At 42.3% G+C, this 14868-nt stretch overlaps 1 protein-coding gene across 8 annotated transcripts in view; it reads right to left on the minus strand.

Moving 5' to 3' along the window:
- The window catches only part of prdm16 (PR domain containing 16), a 160196-nt gene that overhangs the window by 3522 nt on the left and 141806 nt on the right, over nucleotides 1-14868 (minus strand). For 3 of the 8 annotated variants that reach the window (XM_026368703.2, XM_026368702.2, XM_026368708.2), the window contains 10 exons: nucleotides 11903-12104; nucleotides 11654-11819; nucleotides 11235-11388; nucleotides 9265-10945; nucleotides 9038-9125; nucleotides 6854-7026; nucleotides 6586-6663; nucleotides 6256-6425; nucleotides 4804-4975; nucleotides 1040-1291 (listed from right to left, as the gene is read on the minus strand). In XM_026368703.2, the coding sequence (XP_026224488.1) occupies nucleotides 1040-1291; nucleotides 4804-4975; nucleotides 6256-6425; nucleotides 6586-6663; nucleotides 6854-7026; nucleotides 9038-9125; nucleotides 9265-10945; nucleotides 11235-11388; nucleotides 11654-11819; nucleotides 11903-12104 (3136 nt within the window). Of the gene's footprint in view, nucleotides 1-414; nucleotides 596-1039; nucleotides 1292-4803; nucleotides 4976-6255; nucleotides 6426-6585; nucleotides 6664-6853; nucleotides 7027-9037; nucleotides 9126-9264; nucleotides 10946-11234; nucleotides 11389-11653; nucleotides 11820-11902; nucleotides 12105-14868 lie in introns of all 8 variants that reach the window. The other 5 variants (XM_026368709.2, XM_026368705.2, XM_026368704.2 and 2 more) reach the window with 5 other exon arrangements.

The following is a 14868-nucleotide window of genomic DNA, read 5'->3' on the forward strand; positions in this document are numbered from 1 at the left end:
TATTCTATGACGTGTTGGGATCGTGGCTAATGTTTTTATTGGCAGTCAGATTATTTAGCTGTCAGATCACTGATCTCAAGTTGTATTTCTTGACACTGCACATTGTAATGATGTTTCATTAGACTGACAATCACAGAAAAGATGAGAGGTTTACAGGCAATATATTAGAAGGTTAAGTGGGAGGAAAAGATAGAAGGGGATAGAAAAGAGGTGCTGTTTAGCTACAGTTTCACCAGTTATTAACTGGATTATGAGCTTTTCTTATTTCAAGCTCCTAAAAATGTGAAAGAATCCATTCCATCCCTTCTATTTATATCCAGATGATGATTTTCCAACTTCCTCTTGTCTCACGTCAGAACATTTGTTTCTTATCCCTCCTTTTTTTTAGTGGACATCCAAAATCTAGACACATACCTGGGTTTTAGCCTGCCTGTACAATGTCTCTTTCAATGCCTCCGACTCTAGTGAAGCGTTAAATATGTCTTTAACATCAAAGGGTTGCTCGTCACTGGCTGCTTTACGTAAACCATCCAGGCTCTTGGGAAAGTTGGACAGACCTTCCAGGTCCAAGAGAGAGCCCTCCTCCTCTATACACCTACACACCGTGGGATGGATGGATGGCAGATATGAGGTAGTATGGATTGGTGGGTGGGTCGGTGGATTGATGAACAGGTAAATTAATAGAAAATTTAATGTAGGGATGGGATAGTTGCAGAGTTAATGACGTATAGGTGCGAAGGAAAATAAAATTTAGATGAAAGAAAATATGAAGAGAAGAGGATGATTTAAAGATTTGATTAATAAAAGTGAAAGACAGGTAGAAGCATACATTGCAAGAAAGAAAAGGAGAGAAGAGTAGGAACAGAAGTGGGCCTGACATTAGCTAAAGTGAAACACTTTTTGGTTGTGCTGCTCTTTGTCCTTTTCAGTATGTAGTGTAGTACTGGCCTTAGTAAAGATGAAAGTAAGTATAAGAAGTGGTTTCTAAATGTGGTTGTTAAGTGTAGAGTCCTGACTCATGTGATTTCTTGCTTCATACCTGCGAGTGTGTTCATAGCTCATAGCTAATGGCGTTGTCTCTTCCTCCTCCTCGTCCTCTTCATACACTCCTGTTGTGACAGGAGATGGGGACTCAGGCACCTCATCGTGAGACTTCTCTGTCAGACTGCCTTCCTCCTCTTCCTCATCATCACCCTCCACTTCCTCTTCCTCTTCCTCCAGCCCCCGTAGCCCTAGCTTGGAGTTGGACAAACTGTGGCTGGGTGGGCGCTCCTCCTCAGCCTGGTCTGATCTGTAGCAGGATCAAAGGTCAGCACAGGGGGGAAATGTTAGTATTCCACATTCAAACTGCAACTGTTTCTGAAACATGCATGTCACTTACAAAAGAGAAAATGTTGCCTAAGAAGTTAATTGGAGTCTGAGCTCTCTACTTAGCTAATTAGCAGGAACAAACAGCTTTGAGTGTGAATCATAGGGAGTGTAGCCAAGGTATTGGACTCAGGGAATGTCTCATGTTTTATTTTCTGTTAGCTGATTTTAAGTTTGCTCTCTGGGGTCTATGTCCAGCCTGGGTGGCTGTTACCATTTCCTGGCCGTCTGAAGACATGACTCATCATGAGAGAAGAAACATAAATATTCTGTTGACAGCATGCACAGTCCAACTCCAGTGGACACACAAACAACATGGGTGTTGACAGTGTGCCCGGAGCGCTTTTCAAACGGCCCACGCATGATTAATTGGTCAGCTTCTCAGAAACAGAGCAGGAGATGGGGCCTACTTTACACTGGGTCCTCTATAGTCTGTAATGGTAGAACATACTTTGTGTGACTGAAGGAAGACAATGGCTGATCTGCAAACAGGCTATCAGCACGCGACCATTATGACCTGCCATCTGTACATTTTCCAGCCAACTCCCCCTTCCATCACACCCAGACCACGATGTCATGCCTCATGATATCATTTCCTCTGGGACAGCAAATTTACCCCTTCCATTTTTTTGCCACACAGTGGACATTTATCAACTCAGACAGGATTACCTCTGGGAAGGGGTGCACAGGGATAGGACTGGGTCACACACACAGTGGGTGGGTAAATACGGGTAGGGGAAATTTGGGGGGAACAAAAGTTCTCCTCTTTCAATCTAGATTAAATATCACCATAATCAAATTGCAGAGCTGGTTGGCGGGGAAAAAGTCCATGCCTGCATACAGAAAAAGAAGCGTAGCTCAGACATTGGGGGCCCTGGGTTTTGTCATTTAGTCTAAACACGTCAGTTGGGTGTTTGTGTTAGCGGGCGGGGGGTATAGGTATAGTGGGTGGATGGGGGAAGAGCTCCATCATCAGTGGATCTCCTAGATAAATGCCTCCACCAGAGTCCCCCCTCAGGGTCTAAATTGCCAGCCAATGAAGTCCAGGACCAGATGAGGAACCAGCTCCAAGTCTAGTTTTATCCAAACCATAGAGCTCAAGACACAGAGTCCTTGTTCCAGCTTTAACTATGATCTGGACTATTTGAGAGATATACTCCATAACTTTTAAATTCCGCAGTGCTGGAAACAAACATGTGCATCTAAATTCCCGTTGACAGAGCAGCCCTCTTCCTCTGCAGCATCCACAGCTTAGAATCTGGGCACATTTGTTTTGTCTGGCTACGATGTTGAAAAAAGGGTTTTAAAGAGGGAGAAACGAGGGCATTTAAGAGCAATTACAGGACGTCGTCCATGACTGTGTGTTTGCGTTTGACTTCAGTCACTCAGAGGGAGAATAAACAGCGGGCTGTCTGGTGGGGGGGCAGAAAGCACAACACTTAGTCTGAATTACAGATATTAAAACGTCAGGCCAGTTTGTTGTGGATGAGACTCGGTATTGATCCCAGATGGCAGAGGGGCTAAATTGCTTCGCTTCTGCTGACCATAATGCATGTTGACAAGAAGAGGGGGGTGATGGAGGGAAAGACAGACAGAAAGTAAAACTACCAAAGAGGATTTCACATCGAGAAAAATATGTAATTGTTCGTTTCTTTCTTTCCTTCTTCTTGACTGAAACCAACTGAGTTACTAACACTGAACACTTGAAGCATTTCAGGCTGAGAAAGCAGGAGACTGACCTTTTTTTATCCACTGACCAAAGTGCCTGTTAGGTTTATAAATAGACCAGCGTGTTACAAACAAGTCATGGTTTAGATGATTACACCAACCACAGTTACTGGTAAGCAGAGTAATTTAACAAGTACAGTGGTATTCAGCAGGTAGAAATTGTAGTTGTCCACAAAGACGGCTCTAATAAAGCTGTAAACATGGCAGAAATGTATAAGTTTTAATGGCTGACTCATGCTGGTGTCCTGTGCAGTACACAACATACACAAGTATTCCACCTCTGAAAAAACATGTATTATTATTTATTATACATATACATAAGTTTAATTGGCAATGGTCTTGAAAAAGAAAGCTGTCATTCTAACTGCAGCTACTGTTCATGTGTACTGTTGCGCTGAGACGCAGCTCTGAAGTTGGCAAAAGTTGTTAAGCATCTTCAAGCCACTAGAGAGCACTGTACACCAATTACTAGCAGGGCTGCTGTGGAGAAGGAATGGGCTGAAGCACAGGAGGTGGTTGGTGTAGTAACTACACTGCCTGTCCAAAAAAAAAAAAAAAAAAAAGCCACCACCTTGACTTAACTAAGCAAATAGGTAAGAGCCTCCCACTGGATGATTACTGCATGGATGATTATTTGTTTAGCTGTCAACAAGTTAATTAACCCTAACTGATGCAGTGAGTAGCTTCCCATTTATTAAAAAAACTATGTTAGAAGACACATTCTGTGGTAGAGGTAAATATGTGAATCTGTTTCAGAAGGGTCAAATTATTGGCATGAATCAAGCAAAGAAAACATCTAAGAAGGTTGATGAAACTACTTAAACTGGGTTAAGAATTGTCCAATGGAAGAAGGTCATGTGGTCTGAAGAGTCCAGATTTGCCCTGTTCCAGAGTGATGGGTGCATCGGGGTAAGAAGAGAGGCAGGTGAAGTGATGCACCCATCATGTCTAGTGTCCACTGTACAAGCCTGTGGGGGCAGTGCTATGATCTGGGGTTGCTGCAGTTGGTCAGGTCTCGGCTCAGCAACGTTATGTGTTTAAAGAATGAGGTCAGCTGACTACCTGAATATACTGAATGACCAGATTATTATCAATGGATTGGTTAAAATTGTGAAAGAGTGGTTAAGGGAGCATGACACATCATTCTCACACATGGATTGGCCACCACAGAGTCCAGACCTTAACCCCATTGAGAATATTTGGGATGTGACTTGGAAAGACTTTGCACAGCGGTCTGATTCTCCCATAGTCAATACAAGATCTTGGTAAAAAAATAATGCAACTCTGGATGAAAATAAATGTTGTGATGTTGCAGATACTTATCGAAACAATGCCACGGCGAATGCTTTCTGTAATCAAGCTAAAGGCGGTCCAACTAAATGTTAAAGTGTGTGACTTATTTTTTGGACGGGCAGAGTATGTTTTTGTGCATTTCTAGATTAGATGTTCTGATAATGGTGAGAAGGATCAAAAAAAGGTCTTCAAAGTGAGGTCCTCTGTTCTTGTTTAGAGTTGAGATAGAGATTAGATTTCGAAATGTAGTTAGAGTAATAATTATAATTACAACTTGGCATCAGGAGTAGACACTTAGGCTTCTGTATTAAATGTAATCAATGGGGGTCTGCACAACAAATCTTAAAACTAATGACGTGTTTTGTTTTTTTTTTGTTTGTTTTTTTTAATGTTTGTCTGTTTTTCTTTTGTTACCTCTTATCCGTGGAGCTGGAGGCCTGGTTCATCTCACTGTTGGAAATAAAATTGCGGATTTCTGAGAAGTACGAGTCCTCCTTCTCGTCTAAAAGTGCATGATTGTCTGGCTCGGAGTTTGGCGAGGAGATGGTGGTTCCTAGGTTGGAAAGCATCCCAGACTGTTGGCTCACTGTTGGGGAAAGCATTCAGACGTCCGCACACGTAAACACACATGTACACGCACACCAGCCACACAACCAAACAAAGAAGGCTGATTAGTTTGATGATCTTCAGACATACATAATAGATGATCTTAATACAAATGTAAAATAATACAATGGCCACTATGCACATGATTCACATTTTAATACACTGAAAAGCTGACATAAAGCATTTTTGGTTAAAACCTTGTCAAACTAGGTTGATCATATTTTGACAAATGGAGAATGTTTACGGAATTTTGTGTAAGAGATAAACAGTGTGCAAAAGACAGGGCTTGTTACATTTAATGCTTGTTTTATGTAAAAGATATATATTAAAATACTGCAGTTAACTGAAGACTTTTTTTTTTTTATGCTAAATATTTGCTTTCTCTCTGTTGTCTCACATGTGACAACACTCGGACACGCTCGTTACTGGCAGCTGAACATTCAGGCACACTCACTCACACGAGATGCCCAGTTTAACCACAGCCTTCTACTGTCAGCCAATGTGTAGTCAAACTCAAACCTTCCTCTAAACCTTAGGTAGCATTTATAAGTAAAATGTAAAAAAACTTTTTCCCAAGTTTCCGAGTTGTTTTAATTTTTTTCTTTCTTACAGATTTTATAACATTGCTCTTGGATGCATCTCAGTGGTTTTTAAGGGAAAGCATGGTGTAATTTATGAAAGAATAAATGTGTTTATGTTAAACGATAGTGATGTAGTGCAGCATTTAACAGTTGAAAGGATATATCCAAACCAGTCAGTGTTTTCTCCCCCTGCCATAAAGAATCTTGTTAATGAATTCCCTGCTCGCAACATGATGTCAGACAATGGCATCATTTAATATTTGAGAAATATAGTTTAGTTGTAGTATATTGGTGTCACAACAACTGTATATGCTGGTAACTAAGTGTCATTTGGATGTTAAAGCTCCAACAAAGAACTGCTCAAAAACTTGGGGTTGCATTCTTATTCAGTGGCCTACTTCCATGCCGGATGGAAAAAAGGCGGTTTTTGGCAATGCAGTAGGAAAACCAAGTGTGAATTCTTTAATTAAGTGGTTTTCCCACTTTAAATCATTCGCTGCACCAAGCTAAACATTTATTGAGGTGAAGATTTAAAATTTTCCAAATGGGTAATGTGAGCCATTCGTTATTCAGCCCATTGACAAAACACAAAAATACAGCCCCTGTTTAAGAACTGTATTACAGTTCTCACAGCCTCACTTTTCTCAGAGAAAACTGAGTCATAGATTTTGTGACTGACCAGGAATGTTCTCATGCTCATGCTTCTTGAGATGGCGGTCGAGGTTGGTTTGCTGACCAAAGCAGCGGTTGCACAGGTGACACTTGAAAGGTTTCTCCTTGTTATGAATGTTGCGAACATGGCGTTGAAGGTTGGATGAGATGCTGAATGAGCGGTCACAGTATTTACACCTGTCAAAGGGGAACAGAAAGATGTGAGTTTGTGTTAAAAGCAGGACAGGATAGTGAACAGGGAAATAAAAGTAGGGATGAATTCATTATTTTACTCAAGTTTTTTGAACTAAATTTTTAGTTATTGATACAAGCTGCTAGATTGGCATCAATTTAATACCTGTATGGTTGTTCTCCTGTGTGTGTCCGCAGGTGTCTGGTGAGGTTTGCTGAACGAGGGAAGATTTTCCCACAGTACCTGCAAAGGAGAAAGGAGAGAAGGTCAAAGAGGTGGAGAAAGTGGAGGAAAATAAGGTTGTGACTCTTACACAAGGTATCTTCTTTATTGTCACTGCTAACATTTAATGAAACATAATTCAGTTTTGTGTATGTAAACATCTCATACCATCAACATTAGAAAATTACATACTGTGTCGCAGGGCACTAACCTGCAGGCGTAGCGCTCCTTGCCCTTTCGGAGGATGGCGTCTGAGAGGGAAGGTGGTGGTGAGCGGAAGTTGAACAGTGGATGAGCTGAGTGTTGCAGTGAATTGGGAGGTGCATCCAGTTTTAGAGCACTAAAGCTCTCCAGCTTCTCTGTCATGTTCTCCATGGCTGACATCTGAAAACATAAAATATAAACATGTAAGTTTAAATATTTTAATATGGGTCAAGAGATTAATTTTAATTTCCTAAGTAGAGCAGTTTAATTTAACTATATTTTTTGTCTTGGTGTACTAAGTGTTATTAGAAACTCTGTAGTGACAAACTCAATACAGCAATTTGTTTTCATTTTAATCACTCCTTAAGAGAAGGGACTAGAACTGATTTATTTATGAGTGTGTACGTGAGTGTATGTGTGTTAAAAGAAAAGAAAGCAGTGAAAACAAAGACACAATATCAGAGAAAAACTGGAGCAAGGGAAAGAGACAGAGAGCGGAAGCTTTAAGGAAGCAGTATATCAGAGGTTAGCCTTGTTGTTTGTGCTAGAGGCAAGTCACCTCCATGACCTATAACACATTCAGAAGTGCTCAAGTACCATTCCACCCTCCATACACCTTCACCTCCAGCTCCAGCCAGTGCTTTGTTCTCTTACCTTCGTCTGCTGAATCTGCTGTTGCAGGCCAGCAAACTAGCTAAATGAGTCATTCAAGAGCCCTGATTGGAGCTGTACAATATAGTTTGAGATACCCCCAACTGATAGCCGTTTCCCCTCTCCTAGCTTGTGAACAAAGAGGCTCGGTTATGTAGGAGTTTATTTGCCAAAAACAGCTTACATCCTTCCTTTTTTAGTGAATACGGAACGGGAGAGACACGGGGACAGACACTCCGTCTCTACGTGTTTATTCGTAGTCTGAGAACGGGTGGAGGTAGAGTGGGGTAATTCCGTCATGAGACTGAATTAGAGGTGGCATTGTGTTTCGAGGCAGCTGTGGGAGGATCACGGCTGAGACACTCTGATATGAGAGGTTTTGACATGGGAGTTTTTTCAAATTTTTCATCCTGGGTATATTGATCAATTAAGACCTTTGAAATACGAGCAATACAATGACTTGAAAAGAGCAGCATGGAGTATATTATTTGTTTTACTAGTTACAAAAATGCAGAAAATTGTTTTAGTAATGTTGTCATTCAGTGATGAATGAAGCGGTAATTTTAAAAGATAGTGAGCATAGGGTGGATGTAATAGGGAAACTAGGTAATTGTTTGCTTGGAAACTACAATAAACAACATGCAATTTGCTCATTTCCAATAGCATTATTACATATATATGTATGCATGACACAGATGCAAATACATATTCATGTTTACTTTTATCTGTCTGTATATGCACCAAATATGTGTATTGTAAAGTCAAAGTTGATAGAGGACACAGATTTAAAGGTCAGATTAAACCGTTTCCCCAACAAGAGCCCCCCATTCTCTTGGACACAAACACAGGATGTCCTTGATGGACCCGGTGCTATTATCTAGCCAGCCAGCCAGCCAGCCACAGAGAAAAAAAAAAACTTGGAGGTGGTTGAGTTATTAGCTGGCCTGTGGGCTCCCAGTACACGAAACAATGCCACAACTAAGATTAGAGTGGCCAAGAGAGGCAGTTTGTTACAATTCAAACAGTTATTATTCTCTCTTTTATTAATCCTATCATTCCTTGTAATCAAGATTTGTAGAGGTAGGGAGGGTCTGGGGACAGTTGAACAATGTGACTGATTATCAAAGGGGCTGCAATAACAGACTGTCTTCTGAAAAAGGTAGAAGTGACGAGGTACACAGGCGCCATTCAGTAAACAAAGGAAGAAATCATACAGAACCCTTGAGAAAATAACATCAACACTGTGGAATGATGGTGCATAGTGCCCTATCAATTCAGGTTGTAGCAGCGTGGGAGGCAGGAGTGAGATATTTTCACATAATACATAGTTTGAAAATAATAGTTGATAGCATCTGGGAATAATCAGCCTCTACTCAATACGTGGAGGTCAATTCCCCTGCTTGATATTCCCTTGCTGTAGTTTTTGTTCAAAGTGCATGTACCATTTACTGTTAAGATTACACTAAGCGCCTTCCTCGGTTTGCTGTGTGTGTGTGTGTGTGTGTGTGTGTGTGTGTGTGTGTGTGCGCTATAAGCCTACCTGTGGATGGAAGAGTGGTGGTGAGGGCCTGAGGAACTTTTCCTTCAGAGCTCCTACAGGGTCGAGTAGCTTCCTCTTCTCCACCCTGCTGGACCAACAACAAGGCAGAGGGTTACGTACCAAGGTCAGAGTTCATCTTCAGCCTCCAACCACACACTAACCACCAACATCTACCTTCAATGTGTGCATAAACCTTAATGAATCTGGTCTAATCGGGGCTGAAATACCTGTATATGGGGTCCATGAAGAATGCTGAGGGCTTGGCATAGTGTAGGGGCGGTGGCTGGTGCGGCTGTGCCTGGGGCTGCTGGTGCTGGGTGATGGAGACTTGATGCAAAGACTGGGAATGGGGGTGTGGAAACACAGCTGGTGTTTCGTCCTTGATGGAAGCCCCCTTTCCAACTCCATAGATGTGGTTCTTTCGATTTTGTGGCTCCGCAGCCACACCATTATGACCACCTCGGCTTCGGCTGCCAATGCTGAGGTCCAATGGCTGTTCTTCGCCACTAGATATTGCTAAAGATCCACTACTGCTCCCAGTACTACTGTTGGTGTTTGAGGGGTGTGTTGGAGTGGGAGGAGCTAACTTGGTCTCCTTGGGCTTGGTGGTAAGATCAAATGGTGACTCTGTTGTAGGGGCAGGAGCTCCTGGGGCACCAGAAACAATCTTGTGAAGCTGTTCGCGAGGTGACTTGGGTTCTGCCTTCAAGAACATGCTAGGATTGAGGGCGCCTCGATCAGCACTGAAGGGATAGAGGGAGTTGTGGAAGTTGGGCAGGAACTGGAAGGGAAACATGGAATGATACGGCAATGGACCCATCTTCTTCTCCTGATGAAGACCAATCAAACCGGGACCAAAATATTTTTCAGCAATAGAGGCAATAGCTTTGATGGAATCTGTGGTGGCTGCATTGGCATTTGTGGTGGTGGGCGGAAGGGCTTGCTCATCTGGCGGAGGGAAGAAGGAGTGCTGGGATGATGTAGAAGAAAGAAAGGGACGATCAACAGCAAGGTTCCCTGAACTAGACACGGCTGATATCAGTGCACTGCTTGCGTCTTCTAACTGGTGGCCTCCTTGGCTTGATGCCGCTCCAGATGGCTTCCTTCTTTTGCCGCTTCGCTCACGCTCACTTTCGCCATCACTCTCTAGGTCAGAACCATCACCTGAGGCAGTACCAGTGGTGGTATCCAAATCCGTTCCACTTGTTGTATTAACGTCTTCAAGGTCACTACCATCAGACATGTCTGTTATCTTAGATTTGGGTTTGGCTTCTCCACTAGAAGACAAATCCAGTTTGTTCTCTTTCTCTTTGTCTTCCACCTGACTCAAACTGTTACCTCCATTGCTGTTTGTGGAGCTAACCAGTGATAGTGGAGGGGGATCTAAGGGACTCCTAGGGAGCTTCACTTCCTGACTGCTGCTGCCCAGCGGGCTCTTTATCAAAGGGCTGGCTGGCAATAAAGGTGGTCGTGGGTACAGTGATGGGGGAAAGATACCTGGGAAACCATGTGGGAGAGATGGAAAGCCATGGGGTCCTGGAGAGAAGGGCAAGCCAGTGTGAGGGTGAGGTCGAGAGGGAAAGAAGTCAGTGAATCCTAAACCTGACATATTTGGACCATGAAGGTGGGGATGATGAGACTTGGCCTTAGCCATGATGGGGCTGGAGCTCATGGGGATGCCAGCATTGAACATCCCTGCAGGAGAGCCATAATGGTTTTTGCCCTCACAGAAGCGGCGATGCTTGTTGAGAGAGGAGGTAGTGCTGAACAACTGCCCACAGTCCTTACACTTGATCTGGGTGCGGCAGTCAGCATGCATACGCTTGTGACGGCAGAGGTTGGAGAACTGGGTGTAGGATTTGTGGCACACCTCGCCTGGGGGAGCAAAAAGACGCAGCCCATCAGGGCCTGGTTAAACCCATTTTAACACTGTCTCTAACTCTGAATATCAAATCAATAGCAACACATATATCTGTATTGAAACCGTTGATGAAATATATAGATGCGTCAGGTTTCTCATATGTATTTTCCTGCCAATCACTACACAAATGAAGGAAAGATAATAAAAATACACATTAAATTACCTTAAAGAGAGCAAAAATAAGCATCAGCATCATTTCCCTATTTTAAGTTAAGTTTATCTAGTCTACAGTGTGTGAGAAAGAGGTTGTCATTAACTTCCAAAGCGCTTACTTACAGATAAAAGGTTTGACACTGCTGTGGATGTGCTTATGCTGTTTGAGGCCTGATGAGGTGGCAAATGTCTTGCCACACTCAGGACATGTGTGGGCACGTGCCCCTACGTGCTGGGAACGGATGTGACGCTGGAGGTTGCTGGGATCTGTGAACACCTGAAATTTAAAAATACACACACAAAGAAAAAACACAACGTATGTCACAATAAAAAACAAACAAACAATAAATACATACTTTCCCTTTTTGTTACATAATTCTTAAGACTTTTAATTAAAATATACAGAGTTTCCATTGCTTTAATTTCTGTCCTATCATAATTAACTAAATCTATGTCCAGAACCAATATGAACAAGGCCTAAAATACAAGACCAGAAGAATTTCTGAAGCAGATAAAGCCTGTGTGTCCTGTGCACAACTTACGTGCTGGGTATGCTGTACCTTATCACAGTTTTCACACTCAAAGCGTTTGCCACTGTCATGTGACATCTGGTGGCGGATGAGGTTGGACTTCCAGTTGAAGGCTTTGGGGCACTGGTCACACTTGTATTCCCTCTCCTCTGTATGGACTATCATATGTTGGCCCAGACTTTATAAGGAGAGTAAGAACGCTTATGAGTAAATTAAATTTTTAATTTAGGTCTGTGAAGTAGAATCGCTGCATCTGTGTACCTGTATTCATTTGGGAAAATCTTCTCACAGTCTTTACACTCATGAACAGGCTCATCGCTGTCCTCACGTTCCTGTTTGAAGTCCTCTCTCAGTGCATCAAAGATGGAGCCGGCACTGGCGCATGAATACTTCTGGTGCCGCCGTAGCTCAAGTGCAGAGGAGAACAGTTCATCACAGTCTTCACAGCGGTACATCTGCTCATCTGCACGCAAACACACAAACACACACAGATCATAATTCAACTCATTGAAATATAATTATATTTCTGCTCTAAAGTCCTGTGATCATGAAGAGCAAATATCAAATGCTCCAATATTATAGTTTGACAATAGGATAATATGTTCCTACTGACAACACCATAATTTCCAGTTTTACCATTAAAATAATTTATTTTAAAATATATTACAAATTAAGAAAAGCTGTTTTTAACAAGCAAAAATGAATCTACATAATGACAAAGAGCAAATGTCAAAACTATGAAATTGAAGTAACATTCTCTAATTTAACAAAAAAAAAAAACAAAAACAAAAAGAAAAAAACATACAAACTGTAGTTTTCTGAATTAGGGCAAAAACTATTTAGTACAATTAGCATGTCAACACAAAAGTTGATGTTTTGTTTTGCTATTCATGACGAGTGCTAGTTTGTGTCCTTGTATTCATCAACTCCTGCAACTTCCTGAAGAGGCACAACACATAATACACATAATAGAGCTAAACAAGAACAAAGATCTATTACCCATGTGTTTAGTTACAGCTAAATAGGTTCCCTTTCAAATTGTAAAAACAACAATCCTGCAATTGACATTCACATAAAGTGGAAATCAATTAGCAGTGAAATGTAGTCTTCATTAACACAGTTAATTGCTTGTTAAAGCAAGTGTTTGCTTGAGCTTGTCGGTGTAATAGTACACAGGGGAAACAATAGGGGCTGGTCTTCCCCTTCCGTGTTGATAACCTTTACAATACTTCTCAGCACCAAGGTCAAATGCATAAAACTTAGTCCAGCTTTTTCAATAGCAAGTTCCTGAGTCAGATGCCAAGTTCAACAGATCAGGGGAAAGCCCACCGGAGTGTCTTTGTGCATGGGCACAAATGTGTGTATATGTTTGTGTGAGTGTGCACATGTGTTTATGTGAACATTTTTCAAGAAGAATGAGCAAAAAGGACCAGAGGTAAGCAGGGGCACAGCGGTGCCAACCCCATGGTGATTCCACTGCCAACCTGTCACACCCTCTTTGCCATGAGCCACGCAGCCAAAGCCTGAGCTGGCTCCCCAGGTGTCCTAACACGCCACGCACACCCATCGATCACTTCAAGCTGCACTACTTGACTTTATCCAAAATGACTTACAGTGCACGGCTCACCTGTTTTCTACTGCATGTGACCGTTTATCCAGCTGGAACTTCTTGGACACATTAAAAGGGCATTAGAGTAGCAACATCAATGTGTCTAACCTTGGGGAGAAGGATAAATGACCTTCTGGTCAATGGGCCATTACATTAGGCTGAAATGCTAAACTAACTAGCTCACTTTGACACCAGTGTGCAGATACTCCACAAAGAGTAGATGAGTGTTTTACTGTGAGTTGGTTATGATTTGCTATGAAGCTCAAGCATCTCAACGGGCAACCTTTTTTTTTGTCCGTCACCTTTAAGAGTGGGGGGAGAAAAACACAAGAACTTTAAATAACTACTTAACTTAAAATAAGGAAAACTGTGCGTGTGTCACTAAAGTATTATGAAGATGCACGTTTCACTGAGGATAAACGTAAGGTGCTTGCATGTGTGCAACAGCGTGCCTGTGTTTTTTCAGTTAGTCTGGGCTGGGAGAGCGGGATGGGGTGGGGTGGGTTATAAAGAGGAGACTAATAGCTCTCTGGGAGACGAAGGGAAGCACAATTATGTGCAGTTTAGCAGCTAATCTGGGAGCATGGGTGAGGTCTCAGGGGACTCCTCAAGTCCTCTACTTCAAATTCCTTCTCCGATAAGCCAGACACAGAGAGCAGGGCTGCACTGCCAAGCTCCCACTCAGCCCTGCTACCTTCTGCTCGCTCACTCATACAAATACACCGAGATAAGCGCACAAAGCAGACGCTTTCATCTCTACAGTACAGTTGACTGTCTACTCTTTGTTTTTCTGTCTCCTCTCACTCACAAATAAACATCTTGAAACAGTAGATGAACTGTAATGCTTTTTTTTATTTTTTATTCCTGCCCGCCTTCATCCCTCTCTCTCTCTCTCAATACAAAATGCCAAATACTTTGGCTCTGACATGGACTCTGGCAGGTGGAGTGCTTCTCTTTTCTGTCTGCCTCCTGCTCTTTATATTTCATATGCATGCATACACAGAGGAATTGAACAAATCATTTACCAGTCTGCTCTATCTTCCACACACTGCACAACAAACCAATCTGCTTCTTTTCAATAATCAAGCCTGCTTCAAGCTCCTGTTTCCTCCTGTTCTTTTGGCATGGTGGACAAACCGTGGACGGGAACTGGTGAACTGCACATCTCACAAACATTTTGTTCTCCTTCCACCATTTTATAATCCATGACAAGTAGAGTAATCAGTTTTTTTTTTCTTTCGTGGTTCCAGAAAGACTGGAAACACAACAAAACAATGTTACCTGACAACAGAGCTTCACCACAATAAGTCCAAGATGTTTAAATAAATAAAGCGGAACCACGGCCTCTTTTCCGCTTAAGTGAGGTTTCAAAGAAAACCCAGATCGATAGTGACCAGCTGTCCAAGTTAGATTATGAGATAAAATATTAGACATATTCGGTCTGACATATAGAAGCACGGCTGCAAAGCAGTCTGAGTCGGGTTACCCACTCACTCAGAGAGATGGGTGGTTGAAAGCACCTACAAATGTGGCGCACTTTGAAATGTGAGCCAATTTGCAGAGGACGGTGAGAGCGAGCTGCAGACACACACACACACACACACACACACACACACAC

Source organism: Anabas testudineus, chromosome 7 (genome assembly GCF_900324465.2).
Source record: "Anabas testudineus chromosome 7, fAnaTes1.2, whole genome shotgun sequence".
Classification (NCBI taxonomy): domain Eukaryota; kingdom Metazoa; phylum Chordata; class Actinopteri; order Anabantiformes; family Anabantidae; genus Anabas; species Anabas testudineus.